General features: G+C 38.6%; 1 protein-coding gene across 1 annotated transcript in view; it reads left to right on the top strand.

Annotated features, from left to right (window-relative positions):
• Window positions 1-23,758, top strand: part of FZD6 (frizzled class receptor 6) — a gene marked incomplete at both ends in the record, with an annotated part of 31,150 nt that extends 7,392 nt beyond the window's left edge. Inside the window, 5 exons of the mRNA XM_080695241.1 lie at window positions 12,389-12,585; window positions 18,961-19,978; window positions 20,780-20,928; window positions 21,886-22,308; window positions 23,602-23,758. Coding sequence (XP_080551367.1) covers window positions 12,389-12,585; window positions 18,961-19,978; window positions 20,780-20,928; window positions 21,886-22,308; window positions 23,602-23,758 — 1,944 coding nt within the window. The remainder of the gene's footprint in view (window positions 1-12,388; window positions 12,586-18,960; window positions 19,979-20,779; window positions 20,929-21,885; window positions 22,309-23,601) is intronic.
• Between the last annotated feature and the right edge of the window lie 309 nt (window positions 23,759-24,067).

Genomic DNA, 24,067 nt, shown 5'->3' with positions numbered 1-24,067 from the left:
GACAAGTGTTTGTATATTCTGTGTCTTCACTCTAACAGGGGCAAGACATAGCCAAGATACTGCAGGACCACTCTGCTTAGGCTTGGCTTTATATATTTTAGAAAAATCAAACAACTGTCTTTTATCAATCCCTTTCAGTTAAAATTCTAGGGTAGACTGTCTCTTAGAGATCTTACTGCCACCAACCCCAGGCCCGTAGTATGGTTTTTCCTATTATCATTATAACATAGGGAACTAGTCCTTTCCCTATATGTCTATCTCATTAAGACTAGTTGATACTCATTTGTTCAAAAGATATTTGAATGCCTAAATCAACAAATATCTGAGGCAGCATTCAGGTACTACACATACAATAATGAACCAAACAGACTTCTGTTGTGCCCTCATGGAATTTGTTTTCCAGTAGGGGAGATCCAACACAGTCTATTTTTGTCATAATACTTTTAGTTCTCATATTTTGCAGACATTTATTTTCTTGGATTATTTTTTACCCATGTCTATTCATTTCCAAAAAAAGTTTTTAGACCTATTTTAATAATATTTTGCTCTGATCATTCCTTTATTTATTTTATATAGCTTTTTTTTTTTTTTTTTTTTTTTTTTTTTTTTTTGGTGGTACTGGGGTTCCTGGAAGCCCTTCTATCTCCGGGCTACACTCCCAGACCTATTTTATATTTTTTATTTGGAAACAGGGTCTCTTAAGCCAGAGAGGCTGGCTCCAAACCAGCATGATCCTCCTGTCTCCGCCTCCCAAGTGTGGGGATTACAAGCGTGTGCCACCACGCCCGGCTATAGCTCTTCTTTTAACTTTGAAAAAAGAGCCTCCTTCTGTTTTGATTAACCTTCTTCTTCTTTTTTTTTTTTTTTTTTGTCCTTTTCACCTAAGATGGGGCACTAGGACTAGTTAGGTAGAAAAGGAAATAATTGGAAGAACACTGAACAGCTCATAGACTCTCTAGACAAGAATTACAGCTCAAGCTTGCTCCAAGGAAACAAACTACAACTAAGCTGCTGACATAGAAACCATCTACTTGGGAGCATTGTAGAAAAGGAATTCGAGTGAGGACAAATCTTCGGTGGAAGATATCCAGGGTCTTAACCTATAGGTAGGTAGCTGGGTGATCTCTTTGGATGCAGTACCATATTGAGGGCTTAAGGTTGGTTGCTTCCCTGCTGCTGGCAACCTGACTACTCAGCAGTAGCCAAATCAGCTGCAGGGAGAAATCATGCTATTAAATTGGGCACTCCTTTCTGCCACCATGACACTTGTTATGGAGCCTAATAATCAAATCCTGTAATAACTAGAGAAAAGGCTGATTGACATCCACCAAGTAGATTATTTGATCTGTATGCTTAAGAGCATTCTCTTCACTGGGGCCTTTTGGTTTGAATTCACATGCTACAAAAATATTTTTATATTATAAGCTCATTTTGTAGAAGTGTATTCATATATTGCTTTTCCAGGCTCCTTGTCACCAGATCTGCAGTCTTGCTCTTTGAAGTCCCTATCTGATTATAACATTACCTATATCTCATGAATCAGTGTGTCTTGTTATCTCAGACCATCATTCTGTTGACCCTAGACAAGATACAGTGATTGAAATTCTGCCCATGAGGGCCACCTCTGAGTAGAGTTATGATCCCATAGCAGATCACTCTTGGCTGGGACCAATTTGTACAAACCAGGCTGTAATTATTTCCTCTTGAGTCATTAGGTCAGAGAGAATTCTTCATGAAGCCATAGGTATGTTTTAAATAAAAGATGGTAATATGGAAGAAGTAGATATTCTGAGAACATGAGCGATATTCTCATGTTACCTTCCCATGTCTTTAAGATCTGTTTAGTCACTTGAAGATAGAATGCTATTGGGTACCCCTGACATCATGAGTGGGTGAGTTTGATCATACCAGTTCAGGAGAGGTAGGAGAGGTAGGTTAATGATCTCTACATATTCTATCATTGTATCCAGTCTCTATCAGGAACTAGTAACAGAACCAAAGTGTGAAGTCCCTTTTACTTTATAGGGGTAATCTCATTTACACTTATGTCTTACCATGGCATCTAGGGTACATGTCTATGGCCTTATCAACTTTATGTCTTCAATATGATGGACCATTATGTTCTGTGGTGGTTTAGGGTCTCTTTGAAAGTGAAATTCGGGCCGAGCACTGAAGAGCTGAGGTATTGGTTCTCAAATTTTGGTGTGTATTAGAGTCATCTGAAGGGCGATCTTTTTTTTTTTTTTTTTTTTTTTTGGTGGTACTGGGGGTGGAACCCAGAGGCCTTCTACCTTCGGGTTATACTCCCAGACCTTTTTTATATTTTATTTGGAAACAGGGTCTCACTAAGTTGCTGAAAGCCTCACTAAGTAGCTGAGGCTGGCTTCGAACCCATGCGATCCTTCTGTCTCAGCCTCCCAAGCACGGGGATTACAAGTGTGCGCCACCACACCTGGCGAAGGGTGATCTTAACCAGGTGTGGTGGTGCATGGCTGTAATCTCAGTAATTGGGAGACTGAGACAGGAGTATTTTAAGTTTTGAGGACAGACTCAGAAAGTAGTGAGACTCAGCAACCTAGCAAGATGCTGTTTCAAAATAAATATAAAATGGGCTGGCGGTATATCTTGAAGGTAGAATGTCCCTGCCAGCCGGGCGTGGTGGCACACACTTGTAATCCCCATGCTTGGGAGGCAGAGACAGGAGAATCGCGCAGGTTTGAAGCGCTGGCTTAAGAGACCCTGTTTCCAAATTTTTTTAAAAAGTATAAAATAGGTCTGGGAGTGTATCCCGGAGGCAGAAGGGCTTCCAGGAACCCTAGTACCACAAAAAAAAAAAAAAAAAAAAAAAATGTCCCTGCCAGATTAGAGCTGCATAAAAAGGTACCAGGATGTACTGATTTAACTACAGTAAAGTGACCACAACTGGAAAAGCACCTTAACCATTTTTGATTAAAGTTGCATCAGACAATTTATTAACAACATATCTTCTTACACTAAAATGTTAGAATAAGCAGATGATAGCAATTATTATTCTTGAACATGCTTTTGATGGTGTCACTAGTCTCAGAAAATTTACTTGGTCTATAGTATTGCTTTTGATTTTCTCTCCTGGTAGGGAGGAAGACTGCTAATGGTTTTTCTTTGGCCTCTCCTTCAATAATAATGTTTATCCAAGGAACCAGTGTGGTAATTGTGCTATCACTAAATACAGCTATTGAAGGTACACATGTATGGACTTGAGAAGTTATAGAGGGTTGCATTTGGGGTCCCACTGAGCCCCCATAAAAACCCCATTTATCATATGACCTCCAAAGCCCAGTGTCTGAAGCTAGCACACTGAATCAGGACTCTCCGAGAAATAAATTCATATCAGTTTATCTTAGCCTCATTTAATTTTGTGTTCTCTCTTAATCTAGAACCCTCCGAATCAATCTCAGTCTCGTGTCTTCCAACTAAATTTAAGCCTTTCCCCTGCCCCCAGATTTTATTTCAATGTAACCCTTCTAAGGCATGATGGGGTTGAACTCTACTTATAGGTTAAGATGCTGAAGAGCGATAAGGATGGAATATGAGACTATTTTATTCTTACAGAGTAAATCTTTCCAACGAGGAGGATCTCCCTGGAGGGCTGCTGGTTCAGAGTACTGTGTAAATTGAGTGCTCTGAGCTTTGTCACATATACCCACTTAAGAACTCTGAGTCCCACTGCTTCTTAACCACCAACATCGGCATATCTCTTATGTAAAAAGAAAAGTGCATTAAAGTAATAAAATTTGGCAACCTACAGAATCAAACTGCATTTGGTTTGCACCTTAAGCCTTCAGTCCTTTTAGTACTTGTGTTTGACTGCACACAGTGAATCAGGAATTCAGAGATCCTATTTGTCATTCTGTTCTTAAGCCAAACAATGCTATTAGAATCCCTCCCCTCACACCATAGTCTGTTAAGAACTCATGCTTTTTATTCTATTTTCCTTTTATCTGATGGAAGCAACTCATTTTGATCTCCCCATAGTGTTGCCTTCACTGGGCACTTCTTTCTACAATGTACTGAGAATCTAAGAGGTAACAAGGATAACTCTATATGCTATTTTATTACTATATGTCATGTTTTGCCAGATTTTCTTTGCTAAATATTAATAGGATGTTTACTGGGTTTGGCCCCCTGGAAACTCAGTTCTAGAATTTGTCCCATTTTGTTGATGTCACAACCCATTCTTTGTAGTTTTTATACTAGTGGATCTTCTTGACTACAATGAAAACAAATTCTGGATAATTTAATTTAAAAAGTTGGTGGATTTTGAATATCTTATGGAATCCATGGGGATGCTGGAGAACCAAATTCAGAATAAATGAAGAGAGGGAACCAGGACATAGCCAAGGTCATGCTACAGGATCAGTTTGTCACTGGGGCCAATGCCATTGGACACTTTTTGCTGTAAGAATTATTGTTACTAGACACTTATTTGGACACTGCAGGGATTATTAAAATATTTGTTCCAATTATTTGTTCTACTTCAGCTGCTTCAAATAATCTGATTGTATCTTTTGCCCAACCCTCTCCACAGGAATTACAATACCTGGAGCATCTCAATGACCAAGTCTGTGTTTTTGTTGCTCAGTTGTATTCTTGAGTCTCTCCTTAGCTCCTGTAACATCCCCCCTACTTTGGAATTCCAAAAATAGGACTACTGGATAGATAGAAACCGTAAACGTTTATTCTAGAGTTTAAAGCAAAACAGAGTTAACTACCAAGAAGAAATTTTCGACCTAGTACCTACAGTTGTTTTGAAGTTTATCTCTGGCTCTGCTCAAGTCTTTTGTTACCATCTTCATAAACTCTTTAGCCTTAAGTGTCCTTAGACATCATCCAGTAGTTCATAGCTCTCACTTCATTGTGGATATTCTAAAATTCAGAGATAGAAAGTTATCTGCCAGTGGTGGCACAGGCAGTTAAAGAGTACTTAGAACTTAGTTAAAATTAAAATATTGTCATTATTCAAGCAGAGTATTCTATGAAATATTTTATGTAGGCCAGAGTAGCACATATCTGTAATCCTAGTACTTGTAAAGCTAAGACAGAGTTATCTCAGGTTCAAGGCCAGTGAGCTGTAAATTAGTAAGAACCTGTTTCAGAAATAAAAAGGGCTAGAGATGTAGCTCAGTGATTGAATACCCCTGGATTCAACCCACAGTGCTTTTTGCTTTTTTTTTTTTTTGGTGGCACTGGGGGTAGAACCCAGAGGCTTTCTACCTCTGGGCTATACTCCCAGACCTATTTATTTTACATTTTATTAGAAACAGGGTCTCACTAAGTAGCTGAGGCTGGCTTCGAACCCGTGCGATGCTCCTGTCTCAGCCTCCCGAGCGCGGGGATTACAAGCATGCGCCACCATGCCCGGCAACCCACAGTGCTTTTAGGTAAATAAATAAGCAAACAAACTCCATGCATTTTGGTTCTCATTATCCATTCATCATTCTGTTTAACCTAGACTGGCTTTCAGAACAGAGGTATGAATTGCCTTTCCAATTGCCTCTTCTTCCTCATCTCTCCCAGTGCTCATAATAACAGTGATTGCTAGGAATTTCTGCCAGAGACTATTTCCTTGAAAGAGCCTACCTATTTGTCTCAGGATTAACTGTAACAAATAGAACTATTGTATTTGTTATTAAATGCAATTTTTTGAAAACACTATTGATACTTTTGTTGTGGTTAGTTATTGGATGAGTTTCCTTGAAAATGAACATTTCATAAGTGAGATCATTCAGACACTGGTCACTAGAGAGATGAGGAAGGCGTACCACTAAGGGGAAGAAAGGGAACAGACCAAAGAAACTAGAGAGTTTGAATATTTGCTCAGTTCATGCGGTTACAGAGCTTTAACCCTGTTAAATACTAGCATAATGATATAATAGAATTCCGAGTATAAAACTAAGGGCATAAGAAATTCCACAGTGAGTCAGGTGAATTCTAAAGGTTTGAATTCTGAGAATGGTGCCTAGGGCATTTTGTGGAAGAATAATGATTCTTATCAAGATTTTTGCTTCAAAAGATTGGAGAAATGTGTTCATCCTGTTTACATTTTCAATTGATTGGTATACTGAATTCAGTAGGCTGATGTGTTATCTAAAATGCTCTTGTTTGTGTCTAAATTATTCCAAAATTATCTGTGCTTCAGGTGGAACAGGAATCATCTGGAATGATAAACATAGCTTGAGGTTTTTAGTCCTTGATATGTGGCCTGTGAATCCTTATTTTTTTTTAAACAAGAGAGTTTCTTTCATGTAAAAGATCTCCAGTCTTGATATCTTTTCTCCCCTTCATCCCATTGGTATTTTTGCCTGTCTTGTGCTTTGGGAAAGGGTATTTTTCAGGGAGAATTGGGTGCAGCATAGTATAAAGGATCAGTAGGGCACGTTCCAGAGTCATATGGATCAGATTTAGCTCCTACTGATGTTGCTTACTACTTTTGTGACAATATGAAGTTACTTAGCCTCTCAAAGCCTCAGGTCAACCATTCAATAGGGAGTAGAATATTTGCATCAACTATGGTTTTAATCTTCATAGAAATAATAGGTACGCTCCTTCAAGGAAATGGTCAGTTTCTGGAATCCATCTCACAGGCTTGCTCTGAAGGTAAATGGTATATATAAAGGCATAGTGCCTAGCTTATGGTGAGTGATGAATAAAGCAAAGCTCTGTTGTTAGCAGCAGCTGTCGTGTTGCTAAAAGTAGCACTGGCCAAGAAATAAGAACATCTGGATTCTAATCCAGAGTAGATTTTGGAATTTCAGTAATAATTTCCAGTAAGAAATTGGCTTCAGTTTTCTCACTTGTGATTTGAGGGTTTGGATTAAGTCAGTGGTTTTCAGTCTGATCTCTGGAGGTGCTTGGAGGTCATTGGCAGTGAAGGGGCAGAGAGGGCTTCCTTCTCAACCAGAACAGCTGGACCTTTATTTACTTAATATATCAGGCTTTGTAAGCTTTTGTTTAAAGAAAATGTTTCTTGGCAAGATGTGCACGTGCACGGGTGCACGCACAGACACTTTGGAGATAATTGACTTACAGCTTCCTTCTGAGTCAAAAATTCTTTAAGTTGATTAATTTGCAGTGGACTTGGTGTTAGTGGCCCAAGATCTGACACAAAGATGTGTTTTGTTTATCCTACACAGTATTTCAAATGTATAAATTAAAGTGACCAAATACAAGATTTGAGAGATTTCACACAAAAACTCAGGTTCTGTCTTCTAGTGGAGGGGAAGAAAAGGATCTCTCTGATAATTCTTTCTCTACTTTTCCAAACACCAGTCTACTGGGATTTTGCAGCTGCTGCACAGTGACCCCCACTGTCTTATACCCCTCTGAATTTACCTACCTGGCCTCTAAAGGTATTTGAGTTTTCAACATGTGATTTATCCTCTACATAGTGCATGAACCTAAACATTGGATTAACCAGTGTTGGTACTCTAGAAGAATTAAACAAGGGAAGTGACCTGCCACGTTCTTCCTGTTTTAGTAGAGCAAAAGTAACCCTGTACTTTCATTTTGCCAATTCTTGAACTGGAAAATTAGTTCTTAAGTGCTGACCATCACTTTATCATAGACATTGCATGGTGGCTTCTGAGTTAGAATTAAATATCGTATGTTATAAGTCTTTCTACCAAAGTATGTGATTACCAGACACTTGAAAAATTTAGGAACCAGACTTTATAGACACAGTAAATAAAAAAGTCAACGCACCAGTTGCCCATGCCTCCCCTGTCCCCACCTCAGTCCCAGAGGAGAATGCTCACACAGTCTATGCACTTAGCTCTCAGGATAGACGAAAGAGAGAAGAGCACTATGCAGCTTGCTCTCCAACAAGTTCCTGTTAGACAGTGAAGGCTCAGGACTCCAACCCTGTTCAAATAACAGCCACAGAACACCAGTGGTGCCGGCCCTTGCCCTTGCTTGTCATTTGCCTCTTGAGAGTGCGGTGAGCTTTCCATGGGTTCAGCATCCTCCAGAGTTCTTGTCCTCTAATTGTTGGGTGTGGATTCTGTATGTGTCCTTTGAATCACACTTCTTAATTGAAGAGCTCTAATCACATCTCATAGGTATGTATTAATTTTTTGTCTGCTTGATCTTTTTACTACAATATGTTGAAATTTCTCATTATGGCCATGAAATTGTCTGTTTCTCCTTGCAGTTTTGTCACTCTGTGGTTGTGTGTGTGTGTGTGTGTGTGTGTGTGTGTGTGTGTGTGTAGTGCTGGGGATTAAGTCCAGGAGTATTATATCTCCAAGCTATACCCCCAGCCCAATTTTTTTTTAGTTTGAAACAGTGTCTCACTAGGTTGATGAGAGTCTCACTACATGCTGGTGCTGTCCTCAAACCTGCTATCCTCCTCTCTCAGCCTCCCAAGTACTGGGATTACAGGCATGCGCCACCATGCCTGGCTGTTTTATGTATTTTTAAGGCCATTTTATCAGGTATATACAGTGCTCAGCAAGTATACACCTAATAAGAGTACAAGTCCTCATCCTTTTTATCTTCCAGAAATGTCACAAAACTTATTTCACTGATGAAAGCTTTCCCTGTTTCTTTTCTTATGTAAATATGGATTTTAACACGTTACCTTTGAAAACCAGAATTTTCATCTTCTCTTACTACATGGTTTCTCTACATAATGTCAGTTCTTTCAATTATGATTTTATACTGATGACTTTTAAACCTATATTGTTAATATATAAGTCTCTTACCTACATAGCTCTATTTCTTTAACTTCCTACTGGTAGCCATCCACCTTCAGTATCCCATGGGCATTTGGCCATCCATTAATGGCTGACTGGATAAGCAAGTGATGGCATAGCCCTACTGAGAAACGCTGCTCAGCAATTAAAAAGAATGAACTACTGACACCCAGAAAACATGGATGAATCTCAAAATAATGATTCTTGGTGAAAGAAGCTAGACAACAAAAAGAAAACATGCTATATGATTTTACCCACAGAATTACAGAAAATAGCACTCTGTAGTGACAAGCAGATCAGTGGGTGCCAGAGGTGGGAGGTTACCGAGGGATGAGTGAGGGAAGGACTCCAGTGGACTAGAAGGAAATTTGGTGATATTGGATATATTTATTACATTGATAATTGTTTCAAAACTTATCAAATTGTACTCTTTAAACATATTCAGTTTTTCACGTATCTTTTATATCCAAGTCAAGCTAGAAAAACCCCTCAAACAGAAAGTCTTTGCCCCTCCTCCACCTCCACCCCAGTCCTGCTACCCAGAGGCAGCCACTTCCAAGTGTTCTTCTGGCATGTATTCAGACCAGTACGTCTTACTCCATCATTTATCAACCCATCGATTTAGACCTTCAAGCTGTAGCTGTTTGTATTTTCCTAATGGGCAGTTGGTAATTCGTTTCTCTTATTCCGCCTTTTTTATTCCTCTTCCCAACCTCCTAACACAAATTTTTAGTTAAATCAGTAGTCAATATTAGAATTACTAAAAATATCAAATATTGTACATTGTTGAGTTAAGCAATATGTTATTGCAAATTATTGCACACACACACACAGTTAATGCAGTATTTGCCTTTTTCCCTATTTGCTTTGCTTTATGTACCTACTGCTCGCTTTTTTTCGGATGTCTTAATGTACTTGTCACACATCTAGAAGCAATTTCCCTAGGTGCTCCAAATACCATAAAATCTTCAGTTCTAATCCCTCACTCCCATCCCCTGGAGATCCTTCTTTAGCCATCTGTCCCCCTATCAAATACAATCTGATTGTTTTCTGGACTAGATTCATGGCTATCCTGCTGAGGATTCCTCTTGCTATTCTCTAGTGTTAGATCAACTAATTCCTAGGTCTCGTATCCTTTTCCTTCTTAGTTTATTCATATATTATTTCATTGTGTTTCAGGAATTCTGCACTGTCCAGTTGCTTCCTAAAAAGAGATACTTGAAAGTTAACATTTTTTGCTCTTTACAGGGCCAAAAATGTCATTATTTTGCTCTCATCTAAATCTTTGACTGAGTATGGAATTCTATATTGAAAGTAACTCTCCTTCATGATTTTAGAGTTATTTCTTCCCTGTTTTCTGGCATCTGATGTTATCAAATATTCAGAACTTAACGCCTTTGTATATGTCCTTCCCCCTTCCCTCTGGAAATAGTTATGATCTCTTTTTATCTTAATGCTTTGAAATTTGTTTTATTGACCTGCCTTGTTATGTTGTTCACTCATCCTTCTGGAGAGTCATTCCTTTATTCCGTATTTATAGAGAAATCACTATGTAGCAATACTGTTTTAGGCTCTGAAGATTTAGCATTAAACAGAATAGACAAAACTCCCCTCTCATTGAATCTACACTCCAGTGGTAAAGGCAGAAATTAATAAATAGAGTAAATGCAATGCTAGATATTGATAAGGGATTAAAAGAAATACAAACCAGAGTAATAAGATGGAGCATCACAGGATCATTTTTAGATGAGGTGGACCGATCATGCCTCTTCAAGTGAGGATAAAACCCGTGTGACTAGGTAGGGTAAGAAGTGAGGGAAACAGCCAAAACAAAGATTCTGAGACGGAACTACCCATGGATTGAGGAGAAGCAAAAGACCAGTTAAGAGAAAGTGTGGTAGAAAAATGTAGTGAGACATAACCAGGGGCTGAGAAATTTTAGACCTCAGAATTGGTGGTAAAGACTTTGGAATATATTCTAATAGTTGGTGTCTTTGGACAAAGACAAACTTAGGTTTTATTTTTAATATGCTTTTATTGATGCATTATAGTCTCACATCATAATGTAAATCATGTTGACAGTGATATATATATAGTGATATATATATATAGTGAGATATATATATATATATATATATATATATATATATATATATATATATATATATACACACACATATACATACACACAAAGTACTTGGTGCCCTCCCCCTGGCTTCCTCCCCATTCCCCCCCCTCAAAATTGCATTTTAAGGAATTGCCTTGGTGGGTATATGGATCAATATGAAAAAATTGACTGTAAGATTAGCAAGAATGGGAAGTAATGAGACCTGTGAAGAGTTTTTTTCAGTAGTAAGGTAAAATATATAATGGCTTAGACTGGGCAGGAATCGTGAGAAATGGTCAGATTTGAAATATATTTTCAAGGGAGAACCAGCAGGATTTGCTGACATATATCAATTAATATAGGATGAAAGAAGAGGAAAGTGAAGAATGAATCTTAAAACCCTTGGTCTGAGCAACTTGGTGAATAGTGGTGTCATCCACTGAGATGAGGACGACTGAGGGAGTGTTTGAGGGGTAGGGGTGCAGTGGAATTCAGTTGTGTCTTAGTTATGTTGAGTGTAAGGTGCCCGGGAAGCAAATGCTCACTTGAGTCCAGAGACGGGCAGTGACTTTCCTCTGAAGTGTTAGTGGAGCCAGAGGTCTAGGGACTGAGCTCAAGAGCATTTCAGTATTTAGAATCAGGAAATTGAGGGTAAGAAAAAGAACAGCCAGTAAGAGAGGTAAGAGTTAAAGAGAATTTGTCTTCCAGAAGGTGAATGAAAAAGTGCCCCAGAAAGTAGATAGGATCCACTGTGTTGGCCGTTGCTGAGTTGAGTATAATGAAGATTCAGAATTTATCATTGGACTTGACAATGTGGAGTTTACTGGTGACTCTGACTAGTGGTTTCACTGAAATAATCTGTGTCTTCTTGAAAATTGCATAACTAAATAAAATAATAGTCTGTTTTGTATGACAGGTTCATTAGTCTAACAGACTAAATAAAGTTATCACCTCAAAATGTAATTGTATTTAATGCCAGTCATGGTGGGGGATGCTTGTAATCCCAGTATGTAGGAGGCTGAGACTGGAGGATCCTGGTTCATGGACAACCTCAACTATTTAATGAGGCCTTATGCAACTTAGTAAGAACCTGTTTCAAAATAAAGAATAAAAAATACGGCAGGGGGTGTAGCTCGGAGATCGAATGCCCCTGGGTTCCATCTCAGACCTGCCCCCCCAAAATGAAATTGTATTAAGACAGAGATTTAAAGATTCTTTTGAGCCAGGTGTGGTGGCGCATGCTCATAATCCCAGTACTTGGGAGGCTAAAACAGGAGGATCATAGCCAGCATCAGTAACTCAGTGAGGCTCTCTGCAACTTGGTGAGAGTCTGTTTCAAATTAAAAATAGGGCTGAATGTGTAGCTCAGAGGTAGAATGCCCCTGGGTTCAGTCTCCAGGAGAGAGGGAGCAGGGGCGGAGAGAGAGATTGATTCTGAGATCCTTTTGGAGTATAAGTGAAAATATATACTTTAAACAGTAAATGAATTGATTTCATTCACTTTTGATGAAACTGTTTTCTAATCTTATTTTTCTATTTTTCTTAATAGCATTTTCTTCCTCTTGCAAATCTGGAATGCTCACCAAATGTCGAAACTTTCCTTTGCAAAGCTTTTGTACCTACTTGCACAGAGCAAATTCATGTGGTTCCACCTTGTCGTAAATTTTGTGAGAAAGTATATTCTGATTGCAAAACATTAATTGACACTTTTGGAATCGGATGGCCTGAGGAACTTGAATGTGACAGGTAAATTATGTTTCTCACTGAAAATTACTAATAGTACTTTAATGTTGTTAGCTCTCTGGATGTTGGTGACAGGCTTTCATTATTTAATCCAACAAATCCATATTGCGCACTTAGTATATACCAGGGACAATGGTGGTAAATGTTGCAGACATAATGGTTAGGAAGAAACAGACTCAGTTCTTGCTCTCAGGGAACTTTCAGTGAGGTGGGAGGAACAGACAGTAATCAAATAATCATGCCAATGAGTGAAAAATCATGACTGTGATAGATACAACCAAGAAGACGTGCAGAGTTCCAAAGGAGCATAGCAAGGCTCCTTTGGCCTCAGTGGGGACAGGGAAGGAGATGGCCATTGAGTTAAAGCGTGAGGGTAAGACTGAGGTAACTGGGAGGGAGAGCTGGGGAGAGCAGCCGGGACATGGAGGAGCTTCTTGGAGACTGTGTGACAGGAGGGAGCTGAACTTATTTGTTGCAAGAATCTTACCTGCTGGTTTGTTTCCATTGTGAAGTCGTGAGGTCAGGGTCCTCTGTGGAGTCTAAGGAGGAAGGATGTGAGTTTGGGAGTAGACTGAAGAGGCTTCATAACACTGGGTAAGCCGGGCATGGTGGCACACGCTTGTAATCCCCGCGCTTGGGAGGCGGAGACAGGAGGATCACGCAGGTTCGAAGCCAGCCGCACTGGCCTAAGAGACCCTGTTTCCAAATAAAAAAGTATAAAAATGGGTCTGGGAGTGTAGCCCGGAAGTAGGAGGGTTTCTAGGAACCCCAGTACCACCAAAAAAATAAAAATTAAGAAAATAATACTAGGTAAATCGGGTGATCCTGAATTTGTAGTGGATCTCGTCTGACATGTTGGGACCTTCTCTAGCAGTGATAGATGCTCGGGGCTAAGTACAGAGAAGCAGGTAATTGGGTTTATCTCTGGTTGGGGTTTTGTCAGGGATTCAGTACAGTGATAAAGGAAAATGAATGATAATGAGAAGGGTGTTACTGAAATGATTACCCAGGAATATCTAAATGAATAAGGAGTGAAAATAAGAAACGAAAGACAAAGCAGAGGATCTCTCAGTGAGGCTTTTATTTATTTTTATTTTTTATTTTTTGGTGGTTCTGGGCTTCCTGGAAACCCTTCTACCTCCAGGCTACACTCCCAGACCTATTTTTATATTTGGAAACAGGGTCTCTTAAGCCAGCGCGGCTGGCTTCGAACCTGCGCGATCCTCCTGTCTCTGCCTCCCAGGCACGGGAATTATAAGCCTGCGTCACCACGCCCGTCCTCAGTGAGGCTTTAAAAAAAAAAAAAATACAAACCAGGCGTGGTGGTGCACGTTTGTAATGCCAGCATTCGGGAGGCTGAGACTGGAGGATCGCAGTTTGCGGACAGCCTCAGCTACTTAGTGAGGCCCTCTGCAAATCAGTGAGACCCGGTTTCAAAATAAAGAATAAAAAATAGGGCAGGGGGTGTAGCTCAGAGGTCAAATGCCCCTGGGTTTCATCCCCAAATCCCCCCCAAAATAAAAATAAATACATAGTAGACGTGTGTGTGTGTGTGTGTGTGTGTGTGTGTGTGTGTGTGTGTATCTGGGGATGGAACCCAGGGTCATTTGACCTCTGAGCTACACCCCCTGCCCTATTTTTTATTCTTTATTTTGAAACTGGGTCTCACTGAGTTGCAGAGGGCCTCACTAAATAGCGGAGGATTGTTCATGAACTGCAATCCTCCTGTCTCAGCCTCCCGAATGCTGGCATTACAAGCGTGCGCAACCACACCCGGCTCAGACATTTTTAATAAATGAGCCATAAAGATAGGAGCCTGCAAACCAGGAGCCAAGATACTTGGGCTTATTTTTGGAGATTGAGTGCACTTACAGGCTATAGCAGGATTCCTTGTGTCACCATGATTGCAGATAGCCAAAGTGAGTTAGGGATAGTGATTGAAGAAGAGGAAGTTAAGGTGCTAAGAAGCCAGAGTGGCAGTGGGTTCCTGCATGGTTGGTCAAATCACAAAGATGGTGACAGGAAGAGGAGAGGTGAGAGGACCGCTGACCGTGTCAACAAAGGCTGATTGCACTCTTATGTGCCGAGACTGTTCTAAGCACTAAAGATAGAGCAGCAGAATTTCCTGTTGTCTCAGATCCTGCTACTTAGTGGGGAAAGGAGGAAATTAAATAAATTATTTATATTTATATTAAAAAATGTTCAAGCCTGTTGAGAAAACACTTGCTCTTTATGGGATTTCCTACTCCATTTAAAAGCAGAAGACAGTCAAACGTGGTTTTGTAATCCCCGCGCTTGGGAGGCCGAGACAGGAGGATTGAGCAGGTTCGAAGCCAGCCTCAGCTACTTAATGAGGCTCTCGGGAACTTAGTGAGACCCTTTTTCCAAATAAAATATAAAATAGGTCTGGGAGTATATAGAAGGCCCCTAGACTTCATTCTCAGTACCACCCAAAAATTAAATAAATAAATAAACCAGGAGACATTGTAACAAGCAATAATACCCATGCTGTAATTCCCAACTCTTTTGGAGTTTGCATCTTTGTCATTTGATTTTGTTGAGAAATGGATCCTTTTTCAATATTATTACATCAAATCAAATTTATTTTATGTTTCATAATATGTGATACATTGGATTGGGAAGTAGAATCTCCATATTTAAAAAATTGTACAAGCTCTATGTTAAACTATGTACAAGCCCATTGGTACAAAGGAAACCCATAAACATCCTTTCAAAAGATGTTAATTGGGTCAGTTACACATAAGAAGGATTCTGTTGTGTTCTACACTAGAGAAATCTTACTTCCTTCATTTCTATAAATAAAACCTTGAGGCTTTTGTGGCATCTTACTTTGAAAACATGAAGAGGGAAATTTCTGGTTAAAACCCTAATTCTGGCCTGCTGGAAGGTAGTGTAATGAAAGGTTAAAAATAGTTAGCTTTGTGGCTGAAACATAAAGACAGCTTCTCCTGTTTGAGAAGTAGTGAGACATGTGGCCATGTATATTAGGCTCTGGGTCCGCGAGATGCCTTTGCCCCCACTTTGCCTTGGAGGAGGTAAAAAGGCTTATCAAGCCCGGCATGGTGGCGCACGCTTGTAATCCCCGTGCTTGGGAGGCAGAGACAGGAGGATTGCGCAGGTTTGAAGCCCCCCGCTGGTTTAAGAGACCCTGTTTCCAAATAAAAAATATAAAAAATAAGTCTGGGAGTATAGCCCAGAGAAGGGTTTCCAGGAACCCCAGTACCACCAAAAACAAACAAAAAAAGGCTCATCAATTCTCTGAGGCCTGTGTCTGCAGCTTGTCAGAGCAAAGGTACCCTTGGACGTGCAAGGAGGTCCTTGGCAAAGGAGGCTTTCTCTATGCTCTGGCCCTGCCCTGCCCAGCTCACTTGCCACCACATCAGTCCTTCTCTTTCTGACCCATTGTGCACCTTCCCTTTGCTTCTCTTTTCTACACACACTGCCTGTCCCCCATACCACCTGAGCATCCTGGAAGCTTACTATTTTCTTTTACGTTGTTTCTCTTTCCCTCATTTTCTTGTATTTATGATGATTGTCCAACTTTCCCCTGCAGAATGTATTACTGCCTTGCTTTCATGTAAACATACTTTCCTGGTGTGATTTATCAGCAAACATTTCCACCCATCATCCCTGACCCCCTGCCACAGTTTTTAATTAATAAGTGCATCTCAAGATGAAAGTGCTGCAGAAGTGCTTAATGAACAGGCTATGTTATAATGAGACATACTCTACTTTGTTAAGGTTAAAATGCTAATTAAACTTGTCATCTGTACCTTCAGATCAGTGTTAGTGTAATATTTTGGCAAGGTAAATTGTCTCTTTTAGATATAAAAATCTCAGGATCTATCTTCTCTTAAAAGAAAATCTTAGTTTGGACCTTTCCATGATAGTGAATAAACATAAAAGTGTTGGTTGGCTTGATTTTTAGCACAGTTAACTCAAGAATTAACCTTATCAATTAACTGACCTTTGCACATCAGTCTTCATTAATTACCTCTGTTTCTTATTCTCCAGACATTGGAGATTTGAAATTTTAAATATTCTGCAAATATAGTGAGAGCTCATGTCATAAGTTGGGGAAGGAAGCTGAAAGCTTTTTTATTTGTTTTTAAATTTCTAGACTATAGAACCTTGTGGACTCCTGCATTCTTCATGCATTCTAACAGATGCATAATCATTTCCTAGAAAATTTAATAATACATAGTAAAGTTGTAGATGTAAATGTCCTACATCCTAGGAAATACTCTTTCATAGAGTATTTCTGTAGAAGTAATTCTTAAATAAGGAAATCATCAAGAATATCAATTACAGGATTATTTCTAATTTTTTACTAGAAAAAATCTAAAAGTCAATCACAGAATAGTTGTGGTGTACTTATACACGGGAATATTATCACACACTTGATAATATGTAGCTGACCCACATCTGTCAACATGGATAAATCTAAAAAATGTAGTATTGAGTTTAAAAAAGGGAGTTACCGTATATATCATGATGTCATTTATTTGACATTTGAAACCTGTGAAACCACACTGGCTGAGGTTATGGCTAGCAAATAATATGGTAAAAATATTTTTAAAGGAAGGCTTGAGAAAAATAAAAATCAAATTCCTATAATAAATATTTCAGAGGAGAGAGAGAAAATAGGACCCGAGAGAAGTACCAACTGTGTCTGTAATATTGTAGTGCTTTATTTGAAAAGAGCAAAACTGGCATGATTTACATTTTAATAAAGTTGGTAGACAAATGGGTATTCATTTGGTGAGCATATGTTTTATTATTCTCTAAGATATATTTTAAATGCTCTCTTATTGGAAATTCCCACTTTTTAAAACTATATAAAGTCTCCAAAATAAAACGAGTACAAACTTAACCCAGTGATAAAGTTCCCCATCCAGGTCTATTCATAAACAAGGTAGGCAAACAGCCAAACCTAAACAAAATAGTAATATCAGTCAGGCTGGCCCCAATTTTGGTGGGATCTCACCCTTCTCTAAAAACTTGAACCCTACCCTTTCAGTCCAGGAAACATCTCACTGCAGTACTCTTAGTCATCCTCATCTTAGTCATAGGACTGGTCTACTTTGCTGTGGGCATTAGAAATTAAAAGTGGGGCTGGAGTCCAGTATGGTGGCACAGGCCTATAATCCCAGTACTTGGGAGGCTGAGACAAGAGAATTTCAGATTCAAAGACAGCCCCAGCAAGTAGTTAGACTCTCAGCAACCTAGACCCTGTTTCAAAACATAATAACAAAACAAAACAAAAAAGGACTGGGGTTCAATCTCCATTACCAAAACAAAATAAACAAACAAAAAAGTGGGGCTTGGGATGTAACTCAATAATATAGCTCTTCACGGGGCGGGGTGGTGCAGGCTTGTAATCCCAGCATTCGGGAGGTTGAGACAGGAGGATTGCGGTTCGCAGAAACCTCAGCTACTCAGTGAGACCTCCGCAACTTAGTGAGACCCTGTTTCAAAATAAAGAATAAAAATTAGGACAGGGGGTATAGCTCGGATGTCAAATGCCCCTAGGTTCCATCCCTAGACCCACAATAAAATAATAAATAAATAAATAAAGCTCTTGCCTAACATTCACAGGGTTCTAGAGGCCCTACCTAGGAACTTTTGTACTTTCCAATTCTCAGCACTGAAAAAAGAAAAGAAAAAAGAAAAAATATATATATATATATATATGAAAAGAAAAGCATAATTTGCCCAAACTTACATTTCATGTGCTATAAACAAGCCAGACAGTACTTTTTTTGTTTGTAAATTGTTTCATATAAATAATTTCTTAAATATTTAGCCTTAAAAGAAATTATTTTAAGTTATTATTTGACTAATTGTTTTTCAAGTAAGTGGATTGTCATGATTGCCTGCCTTGTATTTAGTATATATTAGCATGTTAGGGCTTTACAAACAACCACAAGTTTTTACTCAATTTAAAAATTTTCTAGCCGACCCTAACCTGTGATATATTTAGATTTGTATGTCTCCCCCTCAATTAATTAATTATTTATTTATTTATTTTGGTGGTACTGGGGATGGAACCATAAGCTTTCTACCTCTGGGCTATACTCCCAAACCTATTTTTTATATTTTATTTGGAAACAGGGTCTCACTAAGTTGCCAAGAGCCTCACTAAGTAGCTGAGGCTGGCTTTGAACCTGTGCGATCCTCCTGTCTCAGCCTCCCAAGTGCAGGGATTACAAGCATGTGCCACCACGCACGGCTTCCCCATCAATTATTAATGCATAAGTTAATATTTTATAGTTGGGAAGCCTAGCACAAAATAATAAATCAGTAAAAATGTTGACTTTATACATTTAATTTTTATAATTTTTACAATTTTTACAGATTGCAATACTGTGATGAGACTGTTCCTGTAACTCTTGACCCACACACAGAGTTTCATGATTCTCAGAAGAAAACAGAACAAGTCCAAAGAGACATTGGAATTTGGTGTCCACGGCATCTTAAGACTTCTGTGGGACAAGGCTATAAGTTTTTGGGAATTGACCAGTGTGCACCTCCGTGCCCCAACATGTATTTTAAAAATGATGAGCTAGAGTTCGCAAAAAGTTTTATTGGGATAGTTTCAATATTTTGTCTCTGTGCAACTCTATTCACGTTTCTTACTTTTTTAATTGACGTTAAAAGATTTAGATATCCAGAGCGACCAATTATATATTACTCTGTCTGCTACAGCATCGTGTCTCTTATGTACTTTATTGGGTTTTTGCTAGGCAATAGCACAGCCTGCAATAAGGCAGATGAAAAACTAGAACTCGGTGACACAGTTGTTCTAGGCTCTCAAAACAAGGCTTGCACTGTCTTATTTATGTTCTTGTATTTTTTCACAATGGCAGGCACTGTGTGGTGGGTGATTCTGACCATTACTTGGTTCTTAGCTGCAGGAAGAAAATGGAGTTGTGAAGCCATTGAGCAAAAAGCAGTGTGGTTCCATGCTGTTGCATGGGGAGTGCCAGGTTTTCTGACTGTGATGCTTCTTGCCATGAACAAGGTTGAAGGGGACAACATCAGCGGCGTTTGCTTCGTAGGCCTTTATGACCTGGACGCGTCCCGCTACTTTGTGCTTTTGCCTCTGTGCTTCTGTGTGTTTGTTGGGCTGTCCCTTCTTTTAGCTGGCATCATTTCTTTAAATCATGTTCGACAAGTTATACAACATGATGGCCGGAATCAAGAGAAACTAAAGAAATTTATGATTCGGATTGGAGTCTTCAGTGGCCTGTATCTTGTACCACTGGTGACACTTCTTGGGTGTTATGTCTATGAGCAAGTGAACAGGATTACCTGGGAGATAACCTGGGTCTCTGATCATTGTCGCCAGTACCACATCCCATGTCCTTACCAGGTAAGCGCTATCATTTGGATTATGTCGCTGTTTGCTTTAATGCAGAAAATGTTCCTGGAAGTACACTTGCATTAGTCATAGACATAAAATTAGATTTCAGATGAGTTTTTATAATTCAGCATGTGTATAAAAGAATATAAAATATAAGTTGTTATAATAAACTATTTTATTTTGTTATCATAAACTATTTTATAATAAACTAGTTATCATAAACTAGTTGTTGTTATCATAAACTATTTTATGATAGCTTATAGTAAAAGGAAAATAGGTAAATATATAGAGGCAAATATTTTAGCAATGATAAGAGGCTGCTGATAAGAGAGGAAAATGCCAGAAAACTCATGCCAAGATTTAGAACATGTAGGTTCTCAAATCCTTTTTGGCATATTGTCCCCTTTTCAGAAAAAAAAAAAAATTACTCAGTAACCCTTGGAAATCTCCCTTCTTTAAGTAAATGAACAGGAAGATGCAGTGACGAATTTGCATTCTTTTATACATTTATATTTTGTTTTAGCAACCCCCTCCAGGTGGGTATTACCCACTTTTGGAACCTATGATTTAGAAAATCTTTCTTAAATCCATTTCAGTATTTTCCCCCTTTTTTAGAAATGTGTTTTGGTATATGTGAAAAAGTTATTTGTTCAGAACTTAGGTAATTAAGTCACTGCTTATTATATTATGTAATTTCAAACTTTGTGTAATAAAACAGACTGAAGATTTATAATTTTTAAGTTTTACGTTAACAGTATAGATAGATTTTTCTCTGCATTTTAAACATATTGTTTTGTTTTGATTTTATAGGCAAAAACAAAAGCTCGACCAGAATTGGCTTTATTTATGATAAAATACCTGATGACATTAATTGTTGGTATCTCCGCTGTCTTCTGGGTTGGAAGCAAAAAAACATGCACAGAATGGGCTGGGTTTTTTAAACGAAATCGCAAAAGAGAGTAAGAACCTATTGAATTATCTGACATTGTTTTAAAATAAGTAGATCAAAATAATATCTTTTATCTAAGATAGTAAAAATTCAAATTTATTCTGTAACTACATATATATATATAAAATGTACATATAGTTCATTTTAATTATTTATGCACATTGTATACTGTGCACGATAGCACTGTTTTAACTATTCCCTATTGCTTTGATTAATGAACTCTTTTTGGTACAAAATTCAGAACCATAGATCTTCTTAATAATAGGCTTGTGAGGTCTGAAAAAAATTGCATTAACTGGACTTCATTTTTTTTGCAGTTATTATATGTCTACCCCATGCCCACACTAACTTCACTATAACTTCTCGAATTTAATGTTAGAAAGAAAATAATTAAATCTAAGCCAAGGCCGTTACTTATATTCCATGTCCTTTTTCTTCTGGTTTTCTTTCTCCTGATTTGAATCTCTTTTCTCTCATTCATTGATTTTGCCTACTTAATTTCTTTTTTCCTTTTTTTTTTTTTTGATACTGGGAATTGAGCTGAGGTATTCTACCTCCAAGCTACCCCCCAACCCACCAGCCCAATTTTGTTTTTTATTTTGTAACAATGTTTCACTAAGTTGCCTAGGGCCTCACTAAGTTGCTGAGGCTGGCTTCAAACCTGTGTCTCAACCTCCCAAGAACTGGGGTTAAAAGCATGCACACCACACTTGGCTATATTTAATTTCTTTGTTGGTTTATTGTTTCTGCTGACAATAACAAGAGTGTGTGCTCATAAGATTTCACTTTATGAGAATCCACTTACTCCATAGTATTTGTACTCCCAGATTATTTACCTAATATAAATCATATTGAATCTGTAACTTTAATGAGTGAGGATTTTGAGGATATGTATGATAATCTTTATAGCTTCTACCATAACATTTACAATGTATTAAGTAAATTCTCTCCTTGGATTTTTTGACAGTCCAATCAGTGAAAGTCGAAGAGTGCTACAGGAATCATGTGAGTTTTTCTTAAAGCATAATTCTAAAGTGAAACACAAAAAAAAGCACTACAAACCAAGCTCACATAAGCTGAAAGTGATTTCCAAATCAATGGGAACCAGCACCGGAGCTACAAATCACGGCACGTCTGCGATAGCCATCGCCGACCATGATTACTTAGGGCAAGAAACTTTGACGGAAATCCCAACCTCCCCAGAAACATCAGTGAGAGAGGGGAGAGCGGACAGAGCGAGCTCCCCCTCGCCACGGGAACAGGACCGTGGTGAGCCAGCCTCCCCAGCAGCATCCTCCTCCAAACTCTCCGGGGAGGCCGACAGGAAAAGCCGGGCAGGCAGCGTGAAGGAGAAGAGCAGCGTGTCTGACAGTGCTCGGAGCACAGGAAGGTAAGACTTGATTTTGCTGTCTAAAACCATAACAGTTTTAAATACTACATTATACATTTTTTATTAAGGCATAACATGTCCGGAAAGTAAGCATTTTATGATACAGCTATGCTTTCAATACAGGGAAGTTTGGGTTCTGACCATAAATATGCTCTTTACTAGTTTAATTCTTTAAGAAGAACATTAGGGTGTATTCATTCGAGTCACCCCTCCATGCCAGTCTGGTATGGAGCTGTACCTATCCTCTGTATTTCTACCTTTCTAATAAACTTCTTTAAATCTTAAAAAAAAGAACATTAATATATATTTTTCATAAGGAAAGTAATGTTTATTTCTTATGGTAATTGCTAGGAGTTGCTTGTACAATTAGGAAAATGTCTATGATTCATAATAAATATAGGCTAAATTTTAATACTACATTGTATCTGAAATGTGTCGCTTTGCCTGGTGTGGTGGTGCATGCTTGTAATCCCTGGGCTTGGGAGGTGGAGACAGGAGGATCCTGTAGATTCGAAGCCAGCCTCTCTGGCTTAAGAGACCCTGTTTCCAAATAAAATATAAAAATAGGTCTGGGAATATAGCCTGGAGGTAGAAGGGTTTCCAGTTACCACAGTACCACCAAAAAAATGTGTCACTTTATAGAGATGATTATAAAATGTCTTTGTTTTCTGAACATGAAAAAATATTTTAAAAAAGAAAGGATATTGACATTTTTTTCAAGGGGTCATAGGTGACCAAAACACAGGAAAACATTGAATTGGCCCAAATGCTAACAGCAACTGCTTAAAGGTCTAAAGATTATCTTGCCTAGCCCCCTCAAACTGGGGGTACTAAATGCACTTCCTTGGTCCCATGACAGCTTTTGTATACTTGGATTGTAGTTAGACGCGAGGTTGTATCTTCCATAATTTGAAAATTCTTCAAAGGCAGAGATGAGGTCTTACTCATCTTTGTGTTCCCAGCCTCTACATGTCACCGTGCTCATGGGAGGAAATCAACAACATATTTGCTAAACTGAGAGCAGGACTCTGGCCTCGCTAATTGTGTTGCCTATGAGTTACCATGTGGGTGGTAAGCAGTGGGTAAAGTTTATGAAGTCACTAAGAACTGAACTTGAAAAAAAATTACTTGAAGTGTTAGAATATACCAAAAGAGTTTTAGTGGCTTATCCTCTGATAAAGGTCTATACTGGTTGGGGATAAAACTCATGAAAAATGAGTACTAATTATAAGGATATCTGACATTGTATTTATGCTTATTTATGTATATATATCAACTTTTTTTTTTATCTAGGGTAAGTCCAAAGAGTGATATTACTGAAACTGGCCCGGTGCAGAGCAACAATTTGCATTCAGAGCCAAGCAGCCTCAAATCTTCCACGTTTCTGCTTGTTCACTCTGCTTTCAAAGTTAGAGAAGAGCAAGGTGCTGGCAGTCATTCAGATACTTGAAAAATATTTTATCCTATTACTTAAAAACTCATTATACTAGAGGTGACCAGTGCACTGTCTTATGATAGTCACTGCTGGCTGGGGGTGTCGCTCAGTAGTAGAGTAGTAGAGAGACTGGCATACACAATAGCCTGGGTTTGATCCTGAGCAGCGCTCGCTCACACACACACACACACACACACACACACACACACACACACTCACTGTTACATTCTTCTTTTGCACTTAAATCTGCATTATCTACTGTTATACTGGAAAAAATAGACTTCAAGAATAATATGATTCATTTCCACAAAGGATAGTGACAAC

The sequence above is a fragment of the Muscardinus avellanarius genome, assembly GCF_963383645.1.
Source record: "Muscardinus avellanarius genome assembly, chromosome: 4".
Taxonomy (NCBI): domain Eukaryota; kingdom Metazoa; phylum Chordata; class Mammalia; order Rodentia; family Gliridae; genus Muscardinus; species Muscardinus avellanarius.
The sequence above is the reverse complement of the archived record's forward strand: the minus strand, read 5'-3'. Positions and strand labels throughout refer to the sequence as shown.